At 35.9% G+C, this 20,870-nt stretch overlaps 1 protein-coding gene across 2 annotated transcripts; it reads left to right on the top strand.

The window, feature by feature from the left end:
- The first annotated feature begins 1,202 nt into the window (after positions 1 to 1,202).
- Positions 1,203 to 19,028, top strand: LOC106053968 (isatin hydrolase-like). Of its 2 annotated transcripts, none has more exons than XM_013209661.2 (6): positions 1,203 to 1,307; positions 1,634 to 1,808; positions 3,738 to 3,811; positions 5,554 to 5,666; positions 7,944 to 8,068; positions 18,234 to 19,028. In XM_013209661.2, the coding sequence occupies exons 2-6, from the start codon at positions 1,645 to 1,647 to the stop codon at positions 18,604 to 18,606; spliced, it is 849 nt and encodes a 282-aa protein (XP_013065115.1). In that variant the 5' UTR covers positions 1,203 to 1,307; positions 1,634 to 1,644; the 3' UTR covers positions 18,607 to 19,028. The 2 variants fall into 2 exon arrangements, with proteins under 2 accessions (XP_013065115.1, XP_013065116.1); XM_013209662.2 differs by having other exon boundaries at positions 1,610 to 1,808.
- The last annotated feature ends 1,842 nt before the right edge of the window (positions 19,029 to 20,870 follow it).

Below are 20,870 nucleotides of genomic sequence, written 5' to 3'. Positions count from 1 at the left end.
GTCGTTAACTAATTACGAATCAATCCAAAAATTAACCAATAAGTCAATCATTAATTATTTTTATTCATAGCAGAAAAGGAGATAAACCCCTTAGGTTTCAGGTAATTGGCAGTATTTAGCGATTCCTTCCCTTCAATAAGCTTTGTTTTTAAAAGTATTACTTTTTCTATTGCCTGGTCCCTATATACTATCTCTCTCTCTTTCTCTTTGTTCTTGTCCTTGTCTCTCTCTCTCTCTCTCTCTTTCTATTACTAATTTTTTTAAAGCTTTAATTTCCTTCTATTTTATCGACTAATGTACATATCCTGTCCATTGTCATATCTATTTATTCTTTCTCTTTTTACTTTAGACTTCTGCTTCCCCTTTCCAATTTTGTCTATTTTGTCGTCTTTTTGTTTTCTCTCATTTACTGTTGTCATCTTTTTTTTTTGTATCCGCATTTTAACGTATCTTCTCAAAAGAATTAAAATACCCCCCCCACCCCGGCCTTACGATCTTTCGAAGAGTTAAGAAAAAGATCACTAGTAGAGGCAGCCTTAGGGTGTGTAGAAGAGGCAACTCAAAGATCACTATTAGAGGCAGCCTTAGGGTGTGTAGAAGAGGCAACTCAAAGATCACTAGTAGAGGCAGCCTTAGGGTGTGTAGAAGAGGCAACTCAAAGATCACTAGTAGAGGCAGCCTTAGGGTGTGTAGAAGAGGCAACTCAAAGATCACTAGTAGAGGCAGCCTTAGGGTGTGTAGAAGAGGCAACTCAAAGATCACTAGTAGAGGCAGCCTTAGGGTGTGTAGAAGAGGCAACTCAAAGATCACTAGTAGAGGCAGCCTTAGGGTGTGTAGAAGAGGCAACTAAAAGATCTTTGAACGTTTTTTAAGTCTACACTAATTGGCTATACATTGATTTATACATATATTCATTATATATATCTGTCCCCAGATTATTAGCTGCATCTGTCTACATTTAATAAAATATTATAACAAGCCGCCCAAACACAAACTGAACAAAATAATTCATTGCTATAGCTTGACTTTCTAGCACCTGTAAATGGCCACTACGTGGGATTTTATACACTCTACAACATACAGCTCAACATTCCATACTTCATAATGCTGTTAAAAGACCAATCATTCCCTTCCCTTTATTTAATACCCCAACCAAAAGAGACGTCATTCTTTGGACTACATTGACACCACTCACTGACAGAATGTAGACCAAAGCTCACAGTTTCGCGCGTATAAATGAGCTTAGTAGTAGATCTGCATCAAAACTCATTAAAACAGTAGTGCGACTTTTTTTTTGTTAGTATCAGGTAATTCATTGTATCTGTGTCTAAACATCGCAACAACTTTGCACTTTAATTTTCTGAACATTTTGCTCTACAACCTTATAAAAGCTGTGTCAGTAAAGAAAAATTTTTAATTAAATTTACTGCTATGTAAATTTTGGAATTTTTAAGAATTTTATTTAGTATAGCTGAAATTACCAAATGAAAATATGTTCACTATTAATTTAGGAATAGAAAGTTCAACATTATGAGCAAATCTAAAACCAATAAAGTAATATACTTTTTAAGATAATTTTTTTCACTTCAAATGTTTATATTGTTGGCAGATTTCAAAATTTAATTTTCAAAAGGTCTTTCGAGGATGAAGAATTCCTGTGTTCTGGCGTTGTTTGCTGCCCTGGTCTGTGTAGAGTCCAGGCTGATTGACCTGTCTCACAAGCATGGCCCGGACGGTATTATGTCATTTCAGATGCCCCATTACAACTGGACAGAATTGTTCAAGGGAGACTTTCAACCCGGCATGTAGTAAGTTTTAGTTACCTCTCTTTGTTTTCATTGTGCACACTTGACCAAGTGTAATGACATGAGTGTCCATGTAAGCGTTAATTTAAAGCGTATGCAACCAAAGACATTGTAAATTCTGTTTCATTAAAAAAAATGTAGTACGGATAGTTCTATGCGATGTCTTTGTGAAGAGACCTAACGAAGTTGTGGACATGGACTTGGACACAATTTCATACCGGACTATAGACCTCCTCCCTCTATACTCCGCAATTTTCATTTCAATGTTCATTCCAATTTTGATTTTTTTGTTGTTGACATAAACAGATTTCATTTTTTGTTACTGTTTTATTTATTTGGTATTTTTTTAAAACTTATTTTCTTTATTTTTGTTTATCTCAAATACTATATTTAGATTATTGAAAATTTAATGTAATGTATTAAATATTCCTCGCCCCCCAGCCTCTCTCCCCCCCAAAAAAAATATCCGGCTATCGATAAATAATGGTTTCTGTAATAAATATAAATTTTACTTGTATTTCCTGTTACTACGCATGTATATAATCCTGCAACGTAAACCTACACGTTTAAAAAAAAACAATTAAAATACACAGTAAAAACTGAGAAGTACTTAGAATGCAGAAATAGTCACAGTTAGTCATTAGTTGAATTGTTCTCGTCCTTACTTGTTTTTTGTTGATATTCATTTTTTTTTTAAATTTTGTAGGCAAATAATTATAGTTATAATAACAACTGTTATTATCGTTGAGGAAATGTATTTTATAATTGTGCATTAGAAATAGAAATGCTTAATTAGTGCTAACAATTTTTATGATATCACACACAATATGAATGTCTAATCAAATATAACTTCTTTTACGGTTGAAAAAATAAATGCATATTTTGATATATTTGGGTTTAAATCCTGTTGCCAAAATGTGTATGTGTGTACACGTGCTATCATATTAAGTTTGAAATTGTATTTGTGATTGAGACCCATTTAATTTAAATTGTAGAAACTGCATTCCACTGTATCTATAATCATGATCTAAATAAATATATAAATTTAAAATAAATATGACCTCTAGGGTAGTATGTACAATTTAGGGTAGAGGACAAAAATGGACCAGGCTTTAACGACTACATATATGTTGTTAATTGCATGTCATGTTTAGAGCATGCTGGGAACGCTTTGGTCCAACTTCTATTGAGGACATGACGAGGGTGTCTCTGTTACAAAAATTCCGTGCTCCCATTAGGCGCTCAGAAAACAAACAAATCTCGTGTCAGCGAGTCCAACTTGAGCCCCCTTGTTAGGTAGTCAAGTGATTTATGAAGCCCACCATACATATGTAGGTAAACGGTCATGTGAGCGATAAAATAAAATACTTATATAATTTACTCTTTTTTTTTACTATCAATAATACACACAAGCATTATCACTGTGGTACAATACTTACAGTATTTCAATGAATGATATGTATCTATCATTTAATTAATATAATAGATATACACATTTTAGTTAACACGTGAGATGTGTGGCGGAGTGGCATAACCGCTATCAAGGAAGGGCTCGAGTTTAAAACCTGACTCTAGGTGATATGTGTCTGCTGTGCAAACAAAAGACAGCACGGAAACATATGTGCCCAAAAAGAGATTTGACCATGACGCAGTGACCATGATGCAGTGACCATGACGCAGTGACCATGCTTGCATCAAAAAAACATGCGCTCCAAAAGAGCATTAACAAAACGTTAAAAACTTTGCTCTGGCTGTTTTAAACTATCTTAATAAAATAAAACCCCAGACTCTTTATATTTTATACATTTTCAAGAAAAACAAATATAAAAAAAAAACATTAATACAAAAATAAGTTTTATGATTTTTAACTACAAAAGTTTTTGTTTCATGGCTATTTCATAATACTAATGCTATATTATCTTTTTATCTTAGTGTCAAAGTTGGCGCCTACTCTACAGGGGAACATGGAGGAACACATATGGATGTTCCCGCACACTTCTCTCCAAGTAAGTCTAAACTCTAAAACATACTCACTGGACTTTCGGTTTCCTTGTTGATGTGGTATTAATACTAATTATAAAAGCCTTACGCTTATCTCGGTCACATACTTTGACATTAGGCTAACACAAGCTACATTTCACTGACCTTTTCTTGTGAGGATTTTTCTGCTTGACCTGGGTGCAAAATACAATCAAACGATTATATAATAGTGAGCAAAAAGATACGATTTTATTAGACTTTTCTAAGGAATTAGACAAAGGTCACCATCATAGCCTGCTTAAAATACTTTGGCATTGGTTCATTACATCAATGGATTCAGGATTTCCTAATATGAAAAGAGAACAAACTGTAAAAATGATTATCAACACCAATAATAGTAAACCCATGTGTACATCTAAGAACAGTCTAAGGCCCACTACTGTTTCTATTTTAGATAAATTACCTACCAAATTGCATTAGTTCAGGAACAAAAGTCAGATTATTTGCAGACGATTGCATAATATATAGAACAAGTAAAAAACAACACAAGATGCTGAAATTTTACATAAAGAATTAGAAGAGTTACAGAAATGGGAATCAAAGTGTAACTTGTATTTCCACTCAAAAATGTCAGCTATTTAGAGTAACAAAAACAAAAAAACTAAAAGAAATAAAAACCACTAAATTTGTTCACGGTAAACCTAACCCTAACCATAACCCTAACCAGTAACACTGTCTAAAAACGCAAAGCATCTAGGTATAATAATAAAAGAAATGTAACCATTGAATCCGCGTCTAGATGAAATGATTAAAAAATCAAACAAAACATTAGGGTTTATTAAAAGACATTTTTACAAATCAAACTAAATAATATAATAAAATAATAAAACTAAGATGCTATTTTACTTCTGTAAGGACAATATTAGAATATGCATGCTCTGTTTGGGACCCCTCAACTCAAGAAAACATAAGGAAACTAGAAGAAATACAAATTAGAGCACTGAGATTTATAACAAACGAATATTCAAATTCGATTAGAGTAACACGTATTAGTAAAATCGCTAAACTTGGAGACACTTCAGGACAGAAGACTAAAGAGTAAAGTAGCTACAATACATACAACACTAAAACAAAACTGACAAACCTAATGAAATACTCAGAAAAACACAAAGATAGAGGCGTACTTCTTATTCCACACGCTAGAACAACTTCATATTATAAGTGCTCCTACGTCCCTAGTGCCATTAGAGAATGGAATGGGTTGCCTGAATCAGCCAGGAAAACTAACGACTCAGCAGAGCTTAAGTCATGCATAATTATATGGACACATGAAATGCGTAGAACGTAATAATCTTCTTTTTTGAAGTAGCGTCTGGAATCTTTAAGATAAGTGCCTTCAATCGTAAACGTCTAGGCTTCATTCTTAGTATGAGTTGAAAGCCTGGCTATTGGTTTTTGTCGGAACGCTGTCCCCAACACAACGATTCTCCTCCACCTTCACTCAGCTGATGTGTCCATAGGAACTGCAAATAACCATTAGAGTTTGGGATCATTTAGCTGTGCAGGATCAGCCAGAGTGCAGCACTGTGTAGTCTAGAAGCTGCCTGAAGGTCATCAGCTTATAAAATTTCCAAATTATTTCTTTATCCCGCTTCAGTTGCAAGGCATCGGAAGGAGAGGGGTAGATTATATAATTATGAACCAAACAATAGAAGTGATAAATGATCATATATGAACTCGAATGATTAACTGATTTTCTTTCTGCTAGATGGAATGAGTGTAGATCAGATCCCCCTGGAGATGACCATAGCAGACGGTGTCATGATAGACTGCGCCTATGAAGCTAGTAGAAATAGATCTTATCTGATGCCAACACAAAAGGTATGTTGTTTTTTTTTCTTCGGGATTCAACTTTTGTAACTTTTTTCGCGATTGTTTTTGAAGTTTACGACCCTTTCTATAATATTGATAAAATGAGGATTTTAGAGTTCTCTTTCTGTGAGTCACTCTTTTGACTTTCTTCTGTTACAACTTATTGCTGATATTGCTTACGAAATGGTTTTATGGTTGTTTGTCTGTCTTTATAGCGACACTGCATTATCTGTCTTCAAAACAGAAACATAGTCTTTAAATCTCTTTTAGTCTTTCAGTAACATTTTGTTTTGGTTGGTTGAAAAGCGCTATAGTAGCTTTCACGTTGGCATGGTAGCACTGACACATCAGTGGACATAAACTACTTCTAAAATTATAGCTCATTTTAGAAAAAGCCTCACAATTGATTAATTGTAACAGTTGATGGAAATGAGTATTTTCTTTTTCCTCCATCTGACATAGTCCACTACTCCACAACGGCTTTGAGAGTCTGGTGATACATATTTTTTCTGTTATAGATTTGTTGAATGCTAAAAAAAAACATCAGGGACATTTTTGTCTCTTCCTTGTTCTGAGCACTACCTGTACCCCCAACGACTACTGGTATTTAAACTATGCTTACATTTTTCTATTCACTTTTTTCTTTGCTCTATGTGTTCTTTATAACGCCAATAGGTAGATGCAGGAGATGATTTAATATACTGTTATAAACCGGGTGGTGGCACAAATGGGGGTAGTGGTGTGTGTGTAGTCAGCCGACGCAAATCTCCCCAGGCCAGCGCTAGACGAGCGGTCAAGCGTGATGAGTTACGACTGTCAGCCGAGACACGGCGGTTCGGGAAGGATCGACGGCGGTCCGGGAAGGATCGACGTCGTGAACAGAGCTCAGGAGCGTCACGAGAGTTGTAGTCATCTGACCACCTAGAAACGTCGAGCGGCGTTCTGTCCGGTTCGAGAAGGCCAGTAGGGACCCTATATAAGAGCGGAGGTGTCGCAGTCAAGAAGGTTGACGGCAGAGGTTCAGAGCCCGGTTCACTACAGTCCGGTCGACTACAGCACAGTTCAGCGGTGTGGTTCTGTACGGAGCATTACGACGGTTCAGTGCGGAGTACTGTCAAGTACAGTTGAGACGGCTGGCGTCTTGATCTTGGTCTGCGATCGAGTCCGACACAACGAGCCTAGTGTGTGAAGTCAGTCCTGAACTGTTGAACCCAGTGCAAGCCCGGAACGAGACGGAGAGGCCAGTGCAAGAGTTGATACTGCGGAACGGTGTTATAGGAGAGATATTTGTACAGTGTACGTGTTGCCAATTGTACAGTATTGGCTGTTATTTATTCAACTATTAAAGTGTTACGTTGCTTTGGAGCCCTGAGTTGTCAAGTTCTTTAAGTTGGTGGTGTGTGGTGCAGTTTGCAGAGAGCCTGGATAGTGAGATTCGTAACAATACATTACTATTTAAACAAACTCTATTTTGATCTGTTCTGGTGTTTGGAAAGGGGAGACTATAAACTAAGTATTCAATTTTGTTTCGCTTTGAACTTAACACTACCAATAAATTCATTGTTGAAGTACAGATAGTAGTACAGAATAAATTGTGTTTTTTTATTTGTATCTGATTCCTTCAATACATTCAAGTGTTCAAAATAAATTAACTCAAAAAATTGTATTTGAAAAATTTATTCATTTTTTTTAACATAGCTTCATTACTGTTTCTATTTGTGTTCAGCAAAGGTTTCCCCGTGTGTTCAGCATCAGATACAACTATATTACACTAGCGCACAAGCACCTTTGATTATATTTTTTTTCTAAAAAACTTAATTTATCTAGTCGTAGAACTTAACATTAGAAGAAGGAGAAAATTAAAAGAAAAAGATAATAATTAAAAAACAACAACGACATATAATTTTGCTTTGAAGTTGCAACATTAGGAAAAAGATAAAAAAATAAATACAACAGAGTCTGCTCTATCATGAAAGGCCAGACATTTTTCCCGTTTGCCTTTCCCAAAGGGCACTCACAGAGGTTCTCGAGAAGATAACTATGTGTTCTTTTGGAAAACCTTGATAAACGTAACTTACAAACGCTCTAACTTTATTTTCTTTACCCTTCTCCTAATGTTTTCAATTACTTTAAGGTCCATATGAAGCCACACCAGTTAGCATTGGCAGTGTACACTTATTTTACTGGGTAGAAATCCATTGAGTATTTATTCAAATTACTCTATTGTCATTAAAGTAATGGTGCCTTTCAAAAGTTGTATTTTGTTTATGATTCCTAACTTTTCAGATCCTTGATTGGGAAAGTGTGAATGGTCGTATCCCGGACAATTCAGCTGTTATCGTGAACTTTGGATGGTCACAGTACTACAACAGTTTTGAAAAATTTATGGGAACAAAGAATGACAATATATAGTGAGTTGTGGTCATGCTTTAAACAAATATGTTTCTATTGATTTTAGAAATAGTTTCAGGTGTAGCCAGTACATTTAAAAAGACTGGTATTTTTCAAAGTTTTCTTCTGAATTCAAACTTCTGATGCCTTGCAGCTATACTCAATCATGGGAAAGTCTTTGAGAGTCAACCCTGAGGAAAAATCAGGAATGGGTGACTCTTAGGAAGTTTCCAGCACTTAGTGACAGAGCCGCTCCATCAGCTGCATGGAGAGGGGGGAACTAATGTGTGGGCGACGTTCAGAGCATTCATCACATTTCCTTTAAGATGATCCATCGTCGTTTCGCGACTGAAGGAGGCCATACCTTTCAAAGGCGCCGACTAATGACAAAATCTTTTCAAAAGATTTCTAAATAAGAATACTTCGAAAAAATTACGCTATAAGTACTTTGTGTCTTGTTAAATTTTAAATTTTTTAAAATTAAAATTTATTACATGAAATTCTAAACATAATTTGAAACAAAACCTAATATGGATTCGAGATACTAACAAAACCTCTTTATTCTTTGAAGCCACAACTGTTGGAAGTTAATCCTATACTTTTAAACAACAAAATCTTACATTTATGTATGACTTTGCAAGTATGCATGACACATTTTTCATGGAAAGTTAATATTTACCCGAAAATCCGAAAAATTGCAAATATGTTCTATTAGTTCTAAATTTCATTGTACAAAGCAAGTGCTTCTACAGCCTAGAGAAACCGTTTCTCACGTCGATTCGTTTTCCATTGCAGCTTTTATGTACAACTATTGGCCACTGGCGGATCCAGGGGGGGGGGGGCGGTAGGGGCGATCGGGGGGGCGGGCGAATTTTATAATAGAATTCACACAATTTGTATACGAATTTATTACTTATGTTAAAAATATATACTAATAATTTATATTTCAACCTATTTTTAGATTATTTCGCCCCCCCCCCCATCTAGTATGTTGGTCGATTGGTGGGGTCGGGAGAGGGCGATGGTTTCAATCCCGCCCCCCCCCCCGCCTCCATACACTTTCGAGTGGGGGGTGGCGGTCCAATTTCTTTGTAGAAATCACAGCTTGCTAATAGAATCAATTTAATATCTATATCATTGAAACTTGTTATTGATATTTTAACCGATCTTTATATTATGTCGTTCCCTGTTTGCCAATTGGTTGGGGGGGGGGGGGGCGGCGAATACCTCTACTGCCCTTCCCACCTAAACCCTTTCAGTGGGGGGGGCGGTCCTACTTTTATGGACAAATCATAGTTTGTGAACAAAATTTGTTGAATTAATATATACATTTTATATTATGTCCCTCCCTTTCTGGTATTTTGGCCGATTCGATGGGTGAGGGGGGGGGGGCGATTGCATGTACTGCCCTCCCCACTCTAGCCCTCTGAGTGCTGGGGGGGCGGTCCTATTTTTGTGGAGAATCATAGTTTGAATTAGTTGAATATCTATATAATATAAACTACGTATTGATATGTGACCCATTGTATATTATGTCATACCACAATCTAATCTCAAATTGTATCATTAGTACATTTAAATGAAAAAGGGTTGTACCAGGTGGGAGGGGCGATACATGCAATCGCATTTCCCCCATCGGACAAATCAATACTTTTTCTTTTTGTATTATAGTTAAGAAATTAAAAAATTAAAAAAATCGGTTACTAATATAATTTATATATACTTTAAATTAAATTCTTATATTAAGTCGCCCCACCCCTATTCTTTAATGCCAAATGCAATCTTTAGCAGAAATTATTAAAGGAGCGAGGATTAATCGTTTTCACTCTACCGCCACTCCCATTTCCAGACAGAGTTTATTTAATTTCACATGAATTTAACCTAATTTTTTTAAGTAAGACTTTGCATTGGAAAAGTTAGAATTCAAACGAAATTTTTCAGTATAAGAGCCATGATTGAGATGAGTTATAAACTCAAATAATGTTTTCATAGTCGCCTTTTACCAACCTTTACTCAACCTGATATTTTTCTAGTTAAATAAATTTGGGACTATAACTCACAACTTATACTACAATGTTATTGAATGTAACAACATGCAGATTGTACGATGTGTTGTTATGCCGGGGATTTTACTTGAATTCAATAGTTAAAAAAAATGAAGATCTAGAATCACAATTAACGATTCTTTGATAAAACAAAACTCTGGAACAAAACTCTGGAACTTTATTTAAATACAACGTAAGTACAGCTTATGTACAAATCAATGAGCATGAAACATATTACAAAGGCTTTTCAAACAGAGTTCTTAGAAACGTGACTGTCTACTAACCAATTATTTTATCGACTGGCGTTACTTTCTTACTCCCGCCAATTCTCTGGCGCTAACTCTTTTAAAAAAATGTCTTTGTTTAATTTCAAATCAACCAATAGATTTCAAACTTCATAATCACGTCCCTTGGGTAAATCCTGACGTGCTGTCAAGTTAAAAAATTTGAGGGGTAGATCCCGAGGCTCATGTCGAGGGCTTATGTTTCTTTCAAATGTGAAATGTACACACAATTCTATAATGTAATCTGTGACATATTACCCCCCCCCTCCATTTAGCATTTGTATGGTAATAGAAATGCTCATATGTATTAAAAGTATTTAAATATACACAAAATACCATACATGAAATTATAGAAAAATGGTTGAGGTAACATATAACAAAATAAAGTCAACTTGGAGATAAAATAAATGTAAATGCAGTGAATAAAATTATTGATGACTTTGAACACCTGTTTCACTATTCAAGTGGTTATGAAAATGAGACAATGCTTGTCATGAATAATATTAAAAGTTGTACAAAGCATAATACTTGAATAAATTAAATTTTGAATTGAATAAGTTATGAAGCTTCATGATGAAATTAAAATATGACAATACAAAACTGATATACTACACCTGTGGAAGAAAAATATATATACAATTATGTTAAGAATTAAATACATCTGGAAAGTGTGTCAGCGAAGACATTCTCACGTCCAGGAATTGTCTTGACCTCAAATTGGTAGTCTGTGAGTTGTTGACTCCAACGAGTTAAACGACTGTTCGCTAACTTCTTTGAGTTCAGTGGTGCATGATCAGTTAGGAGTGTGAAATGAGCACCTAGTAGATATCTGGAGAACTTGGCTATGGCCCATACAATGGCTAGACATTCCCGTTCGATGTTTGAGTATCTGGTTTCAGCTGGTGACAACTTCCTGCTGATGAAAAATACTGGGTGCAAAGTCTCTTGGCATTTCTGTGAAGTGTCTTGGTATTTCTGCATTAGGCATGCACCTATAGCTGAAGATGAAGCATCTGTGGCGAGGTAAAATTGCTTCTCTGGATTCGGAAGTTTGAGAATAGTGTCTCTTGAAAATTCAGCTTTAATGTTCTCAATAGTGGTATGTAACTTTGTAGACCATGGAATCTTCGTTGGTTGTCCTTTCTTAGTGAGTTCAATCAATGGAGCTATGAGTGCTGTGTAACCTGGTATGAAATGTCTGTAGAAATTACACAGACCCAAAATACTTCTCACTTGCTTTTTACTGGTGGGGACTTTGATGTCTAGTATGCGTTGAATAATGTTCTCTTGTGGTCTCAGCGAATTGTAGCTGACTCTATAACCCAGGAAGGATATTTCTGACATGGCTAGTTCTACCTTACTAGGCTTTATGGTAAAACCATGTTGTTTCAGTATGCTGAAAACTTCTTATAGTCCTTTAATATGTTCATTCCATGCCTTATGGAATATGCAAATGTCATCTATATATGACACTGTGTCAGAGCGATTGCCTAGTATGCTGTGAATGACTCTATTAAAGGTGCTGCTGGCGTTGACTAGACCAAATGACATGAAGTTGAAATGGAATAGTCCATAAGCTGTGGTGAATGCCGTAAACTGTTTGCATTCTTGTCTGACTGGTATTTGGTAATAACCTCTGGATAGGTCTATTTTGGTAAAGAACTTTGCCTCTGAAAATTTGGTCAAAAGATCTTCAGGATTTGGCATAGGATATGAGTCGAGTTTGGTTATTTTATTCAACTGTCTGAAGTCGACACACATTCTTGGAGTTGTCGTTTGCTTCCGTTTGACAAGAACTATTGGTGCAGCAGATGGAGAGTTGGAATGTTCAATGATTCCTTGCTCTAATAGTTGGTTAATTTCTTGTTTAAGAAAGTCTCAGTAGTGTACTGGTAATGGATAAGGTCTTGCTTTTGTAGGCTTCGAATCAGTAAGTATTATATTGTGTTCCGCAATTGACGTTTTGCCTGGAACATCTGTAAATATGTCTGAATTTTCTTTGAGAATGGTAGTCAGTTCTTTCTGCTTTTGCGGTGTCATTGAATTGAGTTTGATGTCTTGCCAAAATTCAGTTTGTTTGGTAGTTGTTTGTGGCATATCGATGTCGTCAAATTCAGACATGTCATTTTCATCTTCTTCTGGTATGACTGCAAGACATGATATGGCTCTTTCATTTTGTTCTGGGCTTGTGGTACCTTCTGTTATTGTGTTATATTTTTGTAACATGTTGACGTGATAGATTTTCTTTTTGTTGTGTATGTCTATCTCATAGTCAACATCTGTTATCTTTCTGAGTATGGAGAATGGACCTTGCCATTTGATGAATAGTCTGTTGCTTTTGTCTGGTAATAACAGACATACTTGATCTCCTGGTTCAAATTGTTTCAGTGTTCTGTTTCTATTGACTCTCATTCTGGTATTGGAGTTTGCTATGGCTGTGGCTTCATTTGCTTTTTCACATGCAGTTATGACTATGTTTCTGGTATCTTGCACATGTTGAAACGCTGTCTTGGTTTCTGATAAGATTGAGTTTTGGCGAATAATAGCTTCTTTGAAGATTGCCATCGGTCTTCGTGGGTTGGCGCCATAAACCATCTCGAAAGGTGAGAATCCTGTGGTTTCTTGAGGACTTTCTCTGTTAGCAAACAGAGCTGCTGGTAGCAATAAGTCCCAATTCTGCAGATTGTCGTGTGCTTTTTTTGAAATGCACCTCTTTAAAGTACCGTTGAATCGTTCGCAAAGCCCGTTGCTTTGGGGATGATAGGGCGTTGTGAACTTCATCTTGATGTGGTACATGTTCATGAAGTCTTTGGTAATGTCAGCTGTGAACTGTGTGACAAAGCTCTGGTGATGTCAAGCGCTGTAATGTTGACTAGAGGTACTGCTTCTGTCCATCTTGTACATGTGTCAATCAATGTCAGGACATATCGATGGTTTCTTGCTGAAGCTACTGGCATAGGACCAATCAAATCAACTGAGACTTTTTGGAATGGCTTGTCTGTCATTCCATATCTTGAATAGGTGCCTGTGTTTTGTTGTTCTTAGGTCCTTTGACTTGGCAAATATGACATGATTTCACGTATTTCTTGACGTCTTTGATGATACTTGGCCAATAAAATTCTTTGAGGATTCTGGCTTTAGTTTTGACTACACCCATATGGCTGGCGTGTGGAATGTTATGTCCTGTTGCCAGTATTTCTTTCCTGTATTTCTGTGGCACTATTATTTGCTGAACGGTATTGTCTTTATGCAAGGTATTTTTCACCATTAGGACATCTTGAAAATATGGTTTATTTGGTAGATTCAGCTGTTTGTTTGCTTGAGCTTTCTGATAAAGTATTCGCAATGTTGGATCTCGCTTCTGTTCTTCTTTGAAGTCATCATGTGTGAAATATGACTTGTCTTGATGGACTTCAGTTTGACCAGTTAGAGTTCTTGTATCATTGCTAGAGACTCTGGGCATGTCGTCTTGTTCTTCAAAGTTCAACAATGGACATTCGGGAATTGGAGGTGGACTTATGACCGGTAGGGATGAGCTTGATGTAACTGGGGGTGTCCATGTTGAATGTTCTTGATTGTTGCTGGCTACTGGACTAGTAACTGGTTCTGTTGCATTCTGCATAACTTGAGTAACTGAGGTAGCCATGTGATTATTTTGGCTAACTTGTTCAGGTGCCAAATGTTCTTGTTGTCTGGACATGGATCTTGTCATTACTGCCAAACATTTTTGACCTTGCTCTATGGCATTTGTCCATTCAGTAAGTTCTTGAGGAGTGCATTCTTTAACTCCTTCTATGTTTCCAATGATTAGGTCCACTGGTAGATTGGGTGTTACTAATGCTTTTGTTTGACCGCTGAAGAATGGTGTAGTAACATAAATGATGGCTTCAGGTAACTTGCTGACAGTTCCGTTGAATGCAGTGGCTCGGACGTGGTTGCCTGTGAAACGGTTTGCGTGTACGAAGCGTTCATGTACTAATGTGGACGTGCTTCCGGTGTCACGAAGAACTTCCACCTTCTTGTCTCCTACAAAGCCTGGATAAAATTTGAGACCATTGGACTTTGCAATGACTGTCATAGTTGAGTGCTCATTGAAATAGCTTCTGTTATATGAGCTTCTGTTTGGCATATATTGTGGTCTGGAGTCCTGTGAATGACTTCTGTAGCGAGGTTTGTTATCTGGTTTATTATTTCCAGGTGTTTTGTTGAGATTGTATTGCTCTCTATTGCTGTATCTTTGAGTTGGTGATGTGGGTATATCAAAATTTTGATTTTTGGAGACTGCCTGTTTTTTCCAACATTCATGAGTTTGGTGACCCTTTTTATGGCAAAATGAACATTCTGTGGTTCTGCTGCGGCATTGAGACGTGAAATGCCCTAGTTTATGACATTTGTTGCATTTGACTTTGTCATCTGACTTATATCTTGCATTTTTGTCTTGAGCAAAGCAGACAAAATTTTCTTCAACAGATGGTTTGACTGACTTGTTTGGATAGGCTGCTTTATATTGTCTGATGATCTTGGTTAATGTCTGTATATCAGTAGGATTTCTCTCTATAATGTAGGATTGAATATCTTCTGAGTGAGCATGGGTGATGTTGTCGATAATAATATGTTGACGAAGAGCTTGGTAACTTTCTTCTATTTTTGCCATGGATACCCATCTATCAAACCACATTGACATATTAGCTTCAAAAATTTGAGGATCATCATTTTGCTGTGGCCTTTCATTATAGAATTTCTTTCTATAGTTGGCTGAAGTTGCTCCGTATTGGCGCAGTAGAGCTTCCTTGATATCAGAGTAAGTGCTGCGTTCATTGATGGACAGTTGTGAGCAAATGTTGACAGCTTTGCCAGTCAAGAGGGTGAGGAGTGAGCTCGACCAATGTGCTTCAGGTAGACTGGATGTTGTAGCTACTTCTTCAAATCTTATGAGATACGAGTCCATATTGTCAATGTTTTCGTTGAAAGCCGATATTTTGTTCATTAATCTGTATTTGTCAAACATATTTGAGTGACCTTGAATTGGAATGCTTTCTTTATTTTCATTCTTTTGTTTTTCGAATTCCATTTTTTCTTTTTCATGTTGCCTTTGTTTTTCAGCGTCTTACCTTTGTTTCTCGGCGTCTTGCCTTTGTTTCTCGGCGTCTTGCCTTTGTTTCTCGGCGTCTTGCCTTTGTTTTTCAGCGTCTTGCAATTTTTTTTCTTCTAATTGCATGCGTTTTTCAGATTCTTGCCTTTGTTTTTCAGATTCTTGCTCTTGATATTCTTTTTCTTCTTGTTTCTCTGCCCACTGGTCTGGCTTTGGGATTTGCTTTTCTTTGGCTAATTCTATCAATTCGAAGAGTCGTTGTGTTCTAGAACTGGAAGCCATATTTAATTTTTTTGTTAGTTTCTTGTATTGGAGCAAAATGTTCAATATCTGGATTTTGGCTTTATCTCAGATATAATAATAATATAGATCTAGTGACAAAGTTCTTAAAGCCTTAATTTGCTAATAAATTCTTTACAGTAGACTTGTAGTTACTGGAGTCGTATGATTGAATATATAGATCTATTGAGCCGAGTACTTTTTACTGGTTTAACAGTTGGTTAAATCTGGTCTTCTGTTTACTTTGTGCTGCACAAATGATTATTTACTGGTCTTCTTTATAATGCCAGTTATTTGCTTTACTGGTTTTTTTTATAATGCCAGTTATTTGATTTACTGTTCTTTTATATTGCCAGTTATTTGCTTTACTGGTCTTTTATATTGCCAGTTATTATGTATATTGGTCTTATTCCTTTTGCCAATTACATATAATAAGTTATTTCGTGAGTTAGACGTAACTCTAACGAAAATCTTTATAAAAGAATTATCGATAACCAACTGACCTGTTAAACACAGAAATTCTGTCCTCCGTTAAATAAGAATGAAGTTCCTTTGAAGAGTTTAGAAATTGGTCCTAGTTCTTGAATAAATTTCGTTAAAAGTTGTCCCTGAACTTTTATTAGTCGGAGAGTGCCAGATGTAACAACATGCAGATGGTACGATGTGTTGTTATGCCGGGGATTTTACTTGAATTCAATAGTTTAAAAAAATGACGATCTAGAATCACAATTAACGATTCTTTGATAAAACAAAACTCTGGAACTTTATTTAAATACAACGTAAGTACAGCTTATGTACAAATCAATGAGCATGAAACGTATTACAAAGGCTTTTCAAACAGAGTTCTTAGAAACGTGACTGTCTACTAACCAATTATTTTATCGACTGGCGTTACTTTCTTACTCCCGCCAATTCTCTGGAGCTAACTCTTTAAAAAAAATGTCTTTGTTTAATTTCAAATCAACCAATAGATTTCAAACTTCATAATCACGTTCCTTGGGTAAATCCTGACGTGCTGTCAAGTGTCTAAATTTGAGGGGTAAATCCCGAGGCTCATGTCAAGGGCTTATATTTCTTTCAAATGTGAAATGTACACACAATTCTATAATGTAATCTGTGACATTGAATATTATTTATTGAATTTTTCTGCAATGAAGAATGCAAGAAAACGCGTTTGGCGTCGGGGCTTCGCCCCGAACTCCATTGATGAATAAAGAGCTGTACTTGTCAGGAGAATGCGTTTCTGCAGTGAAGAATGCAAGAAAACGCTTTTGGCGTAGGGGCTTCGCCCCGAAATCCATTGTTGAAAAAAGAGCTGTACTTGTCAGGAGAATGCGTTTCTGCAGTGAAGAATGCAAGAAAACGCTTTTGGCGTCGAGGCTTCGCCCCGAACTCCATTGATGTATAAAGAGCTGCACTTGTCAGGAGAATGCGATTCTGCAGTGAAAAATGCAAGAAAACGCTTTTGGCGTAGGGGCTTCGCCCCGAACTCCATTGATGAATAAAGAGCTTTACTTGTCAGGAGAATGCGTTTCTGCAGTGAAGAATGCAAGAAAACGCTTTTGGCGTAGGGGCTTCGCCCCGAACTCCATTGATGAATTAAGAGCTGTACTTGTCAGGAGAATGCGTTTCTGCAGTGAAAAAAAGCAAGAAAACGCTTTTGGTGTCGGGGTATTGCCCCGAACCCCACAAGAGAACCTTATAGCGCTGCCCCAGTTGTTTTGTTTTTCGCCGAAGGTTGAGAAATGCTGCTTTTTTAAAATTCTCATATATATATATATATTTTTTTTTGCATAGGGTTAGGGTTTACTGGGAGTTAGGGTTAGGGTTTGGAAAAAAAATCGCCCCCCCCACTCCAAAGTTCTGGATCCGCTAGTGCTATTGGCCTAATATAGGCTTGGAAAAGAGTCTTTGCAGTTTAACTCCTCAAATGGCTGATTCTAAAAGTTGACTATTGATGTAAATGTATGAAATTTAAAAACATTTAAGCAAAACTTTTGTTATACTCAGTATTCGTGACACTTTTTTAGCTTCATCCAACTTCAAATGATGCTAAATCTCTTGGTTACATGGTAAAGTATTTTGTAACAAAGTGAAATGCCTTGTACAATGACATTTAGAATGAACAGAACATAGAAGCAATTTTTTTTTAATTGGAAGTAGTTTCCCCATCGCTCTTTTCCTTCAATCCAAAAAGGTTTCCAAAATAAGTTCGGGTCAATATTAACGTTCATGACAAATCAATCAACAGAGCGAGACTTGGTCACCTGGTACTAGAACATTGATTGTTGTCAACATTTTGTACACTCTTTCTGTCAGTCTGTCTGTCTATCTGGTCAATGTTTGTACACGTTATGTCTCCCACACCCTTACACTATAAAATCTTTTCTTTTTTTTTTTAATATTATTTTTTTGTACATAGTTAATATCTATTCACTTATCTAACGAAACTAATAATATTTATAATTTATTTTGTAATTAACAGCGAGTTTAATTTCCCTACGCTAAGCAAGGCGGCAGGAGATTTCTTGTATGAGCAGAGAAACATTAAGATCATTGGAACGGACACTGCCAGTCCAGATGGCTTTGACGCCTCTGGGCTTCCCATTCACATGAAGTACCTCCCAAACAACAGGCTTATCCTCGAGGAGCTTAAAGACACGGGCCTGCTCCCACCCAAAGGATTCCGTCTTCACGCATCCCCTGTCAAATTTGTGGGGGCCACAGGAGCTCAAGTCAGGGCTTTCGCCATAGTCTCCGATACCCGTGACCTAGAGTGCTGTATGAATGGCGCCGTGACGACCGTGAGTGCCTTCGCTTTGGTTCTGCTCTCGTCTGCGTTTGTTTTCTTGGGTTAAATCCACTTAAGAAAACAGAAGTTCAGGAAAAAAACTAAGAAGATATGTTCAATATATTTTTATAAAAACATTTTAATACACCTCTATGTGATTTTATGAATATATTTTATAGTTTTAAAAAATTATACCATTTATTTAACTATTTTATGTCAATAGATGATGTTTTATACAATATTTACATTTAATAAATGATGTTTACAAACACTAATCAAATTATTTTTATATCTGACAGTTTTTATTCAATAGTTGTAGTTTTTAATTTCCAGATTCCCTAATGTTCTGTGAATCGGCAAAGTCTTTAGACAAAAATATCCGATAAATTTGTCATTATATTTCCTAAACCTTAAGAGACGAAGAAAAACTTATTATTATTTTGTAATTTTTATTTCAAAATTTTCATTCTTTTTTTTTTTCCTATCATGAAAAATTCAGGCTAATTAAAATTTTTAAGCATAGCACACAAAAGAGTATTTGTTGTTGTTTTTTTTCGTTCTAATCTAGTAATATGACTGAGACAATTTAGAAAACATACCAACATTTTATAGACAACAAAGATTCTATTAAATTCTTAACTCAGACACAAACACATCACATTACTCCTCAAAATAACTTGAAGTCTTGAATGAACTTAAATGTTAAAATAAATTATAGTTTCTTTTCCAGTTCTTTTCTTCCACTCTATCAAACAGCAATGATTCTTCAGCACTAACTACATCTATACCTCCAATTTTATTAATCTCAAATAATTAACACAAATGTCTTTGCGGGGAAAAAAGAAGCATAAGAAACAAGAAAAGTGACATCATCTGGTATCATTTTTTCTTATCCGCCCCCCCCCCCACCCCACCCCTCCAAAATCCAACCACAACAAAAAAAGTTAGTCCTACGTACACTCTCTGAAACTTCTTCGGCTTCTCAATATTGAATATACCATATGAAACCCCCTCCCATACACACAAACACCCACTTTCACACTTTTCAGCTTTTGAATCTATAAATAGTATCTATAAATAGTTTTAACCTTTTTTTTTTCTTTTTGATCCTTTTAATCATAAGAGAGAGACTCTAGATCCATATTTTTTCTACTGTTAGGATTGTGTAAAAGGAAGCGGAAGTGACGTAAGGCATATTAAAAATAAGTAGACGAAGGGGAAAAGAAAAAAATACGAATTTTATGTAATATTATTTTAATGATTTGTATAGAGAATAAGGCCTTTTGGAGAAAGAGCGAAAATAAAATGATTGATTTGATTTTGATTTTAGGCACATCGGCACAATTTAGGCCATGTCGTGCCTGAAGTCCCTTAAGGACTACTCTCTCTCTAAACAACAAGGGCCAGTTTTAAAAAAAAGGTTGCGGATTTTTGCTATTAGCGGTGTTCAGGCTGTGAATCTTTCAATCAGCTAGGACTTAAAAAACAAACAAATTTCATTTAAATCAGTACAACTGCTTAAGAGATCTCTTGATCAATGAATGATTGGTATTTGGTAAATATATAGTATATAATGAATGAAAATATCAATAGTGTAAAAAATCACAATAAATAGGTCTATCATATCCTTTGCATAATAGTGTTACACAAGCAAGTATGATTCCTATCACACACTTTTTCACGAGAATCAAAATATATCATACACATATGTAACTTTAATCAGAAAATAAAACATAAAGGCTCGATCGTCCCGGTTTCATACCCTGCTCGCTGCCATCCCCCGTCGTCCTGCGGGAGGTTCGGACTAGGAAGTAAATTATCTTCAACTTTGAAGGAACATCCGAAACTTGTAAAATATTTTACTTTACAAGAAACATTTTTTTACAACGCTAAATAAATCTTTGAAATATTATTATTTTGGACAATCAAAACAAAGTGATGTCTTTGATATTTCTTGCAAATAGGCGGATCCGATGAAATCACTCTTGGGTTTGTGTGATATGATAAAAGATGCAGATTTGGTAAAACAGTTTTTGTAACTTCTTCAAAGGCTAGCTAAATAAATTTTTTCGTATTGTATGCGGTTTTTCGGAATTTGGCTATATGTAGAAGACATAATTAAGATATTATATACGATGTCAAAATTTTAAAAAATAATTTAAAATTTAATAAGCAGTGATAAAATTCAAATGATTAACTTAGGTAGAAATAGTTTCTGTTTGAGTAAGTCCCTTTAATAAGAAGAAAAACATTTAAGACTCGTCATTGCAGACCCCATCTACATCTCAAAGACCCCCAGTTCATTTTTGCACTCTCGTAGACCCCTAAGAA

This window comes from Biomphalaria glabrata, chromosome 4, assembly GCF_947242115.1.
Source record: "Biomphalaria glabrata chromosome 4, xgBioGlab47.1, whole genome shotgun sequence".
In the NCBI taxonomy this organism is placed as follows: domain Eukaryota; kingdom Metazoa; phylum Mollusca; class Gastropoda; family Planorbidae; genus Biomphalaria; species Biomphalaria glabrata.
This window is presented reverse-complemented; position numbering and strand designations above follow the sequence as displayed.

Excerpts from the sequence above, each read along its gene's own strand:
- LOC106053968 (XM_013209661.2), top strand. The coding sequence starts at position 1,645 with ATGAAGAATTCCTGTGTTCTGGCGTTGTTTGCTGCCCTGGTCTGTGTA. Across the intron at positions 3,812-5,553 it reads TCCCGCACACTTCTCTCCAA|ATGGAATGAGTGTAGATCAG; the intron begins GTAAGTCTAAAC and ends TCTTTCTGCTAG. Across the intron at positions 8,069-18,233 it reads ACAAAGAATGACAATATATA|CGAGTTTAATTTCCCTACGC; the intron begins GTGAGTTGTGGT and ends TGTAATTAACAG.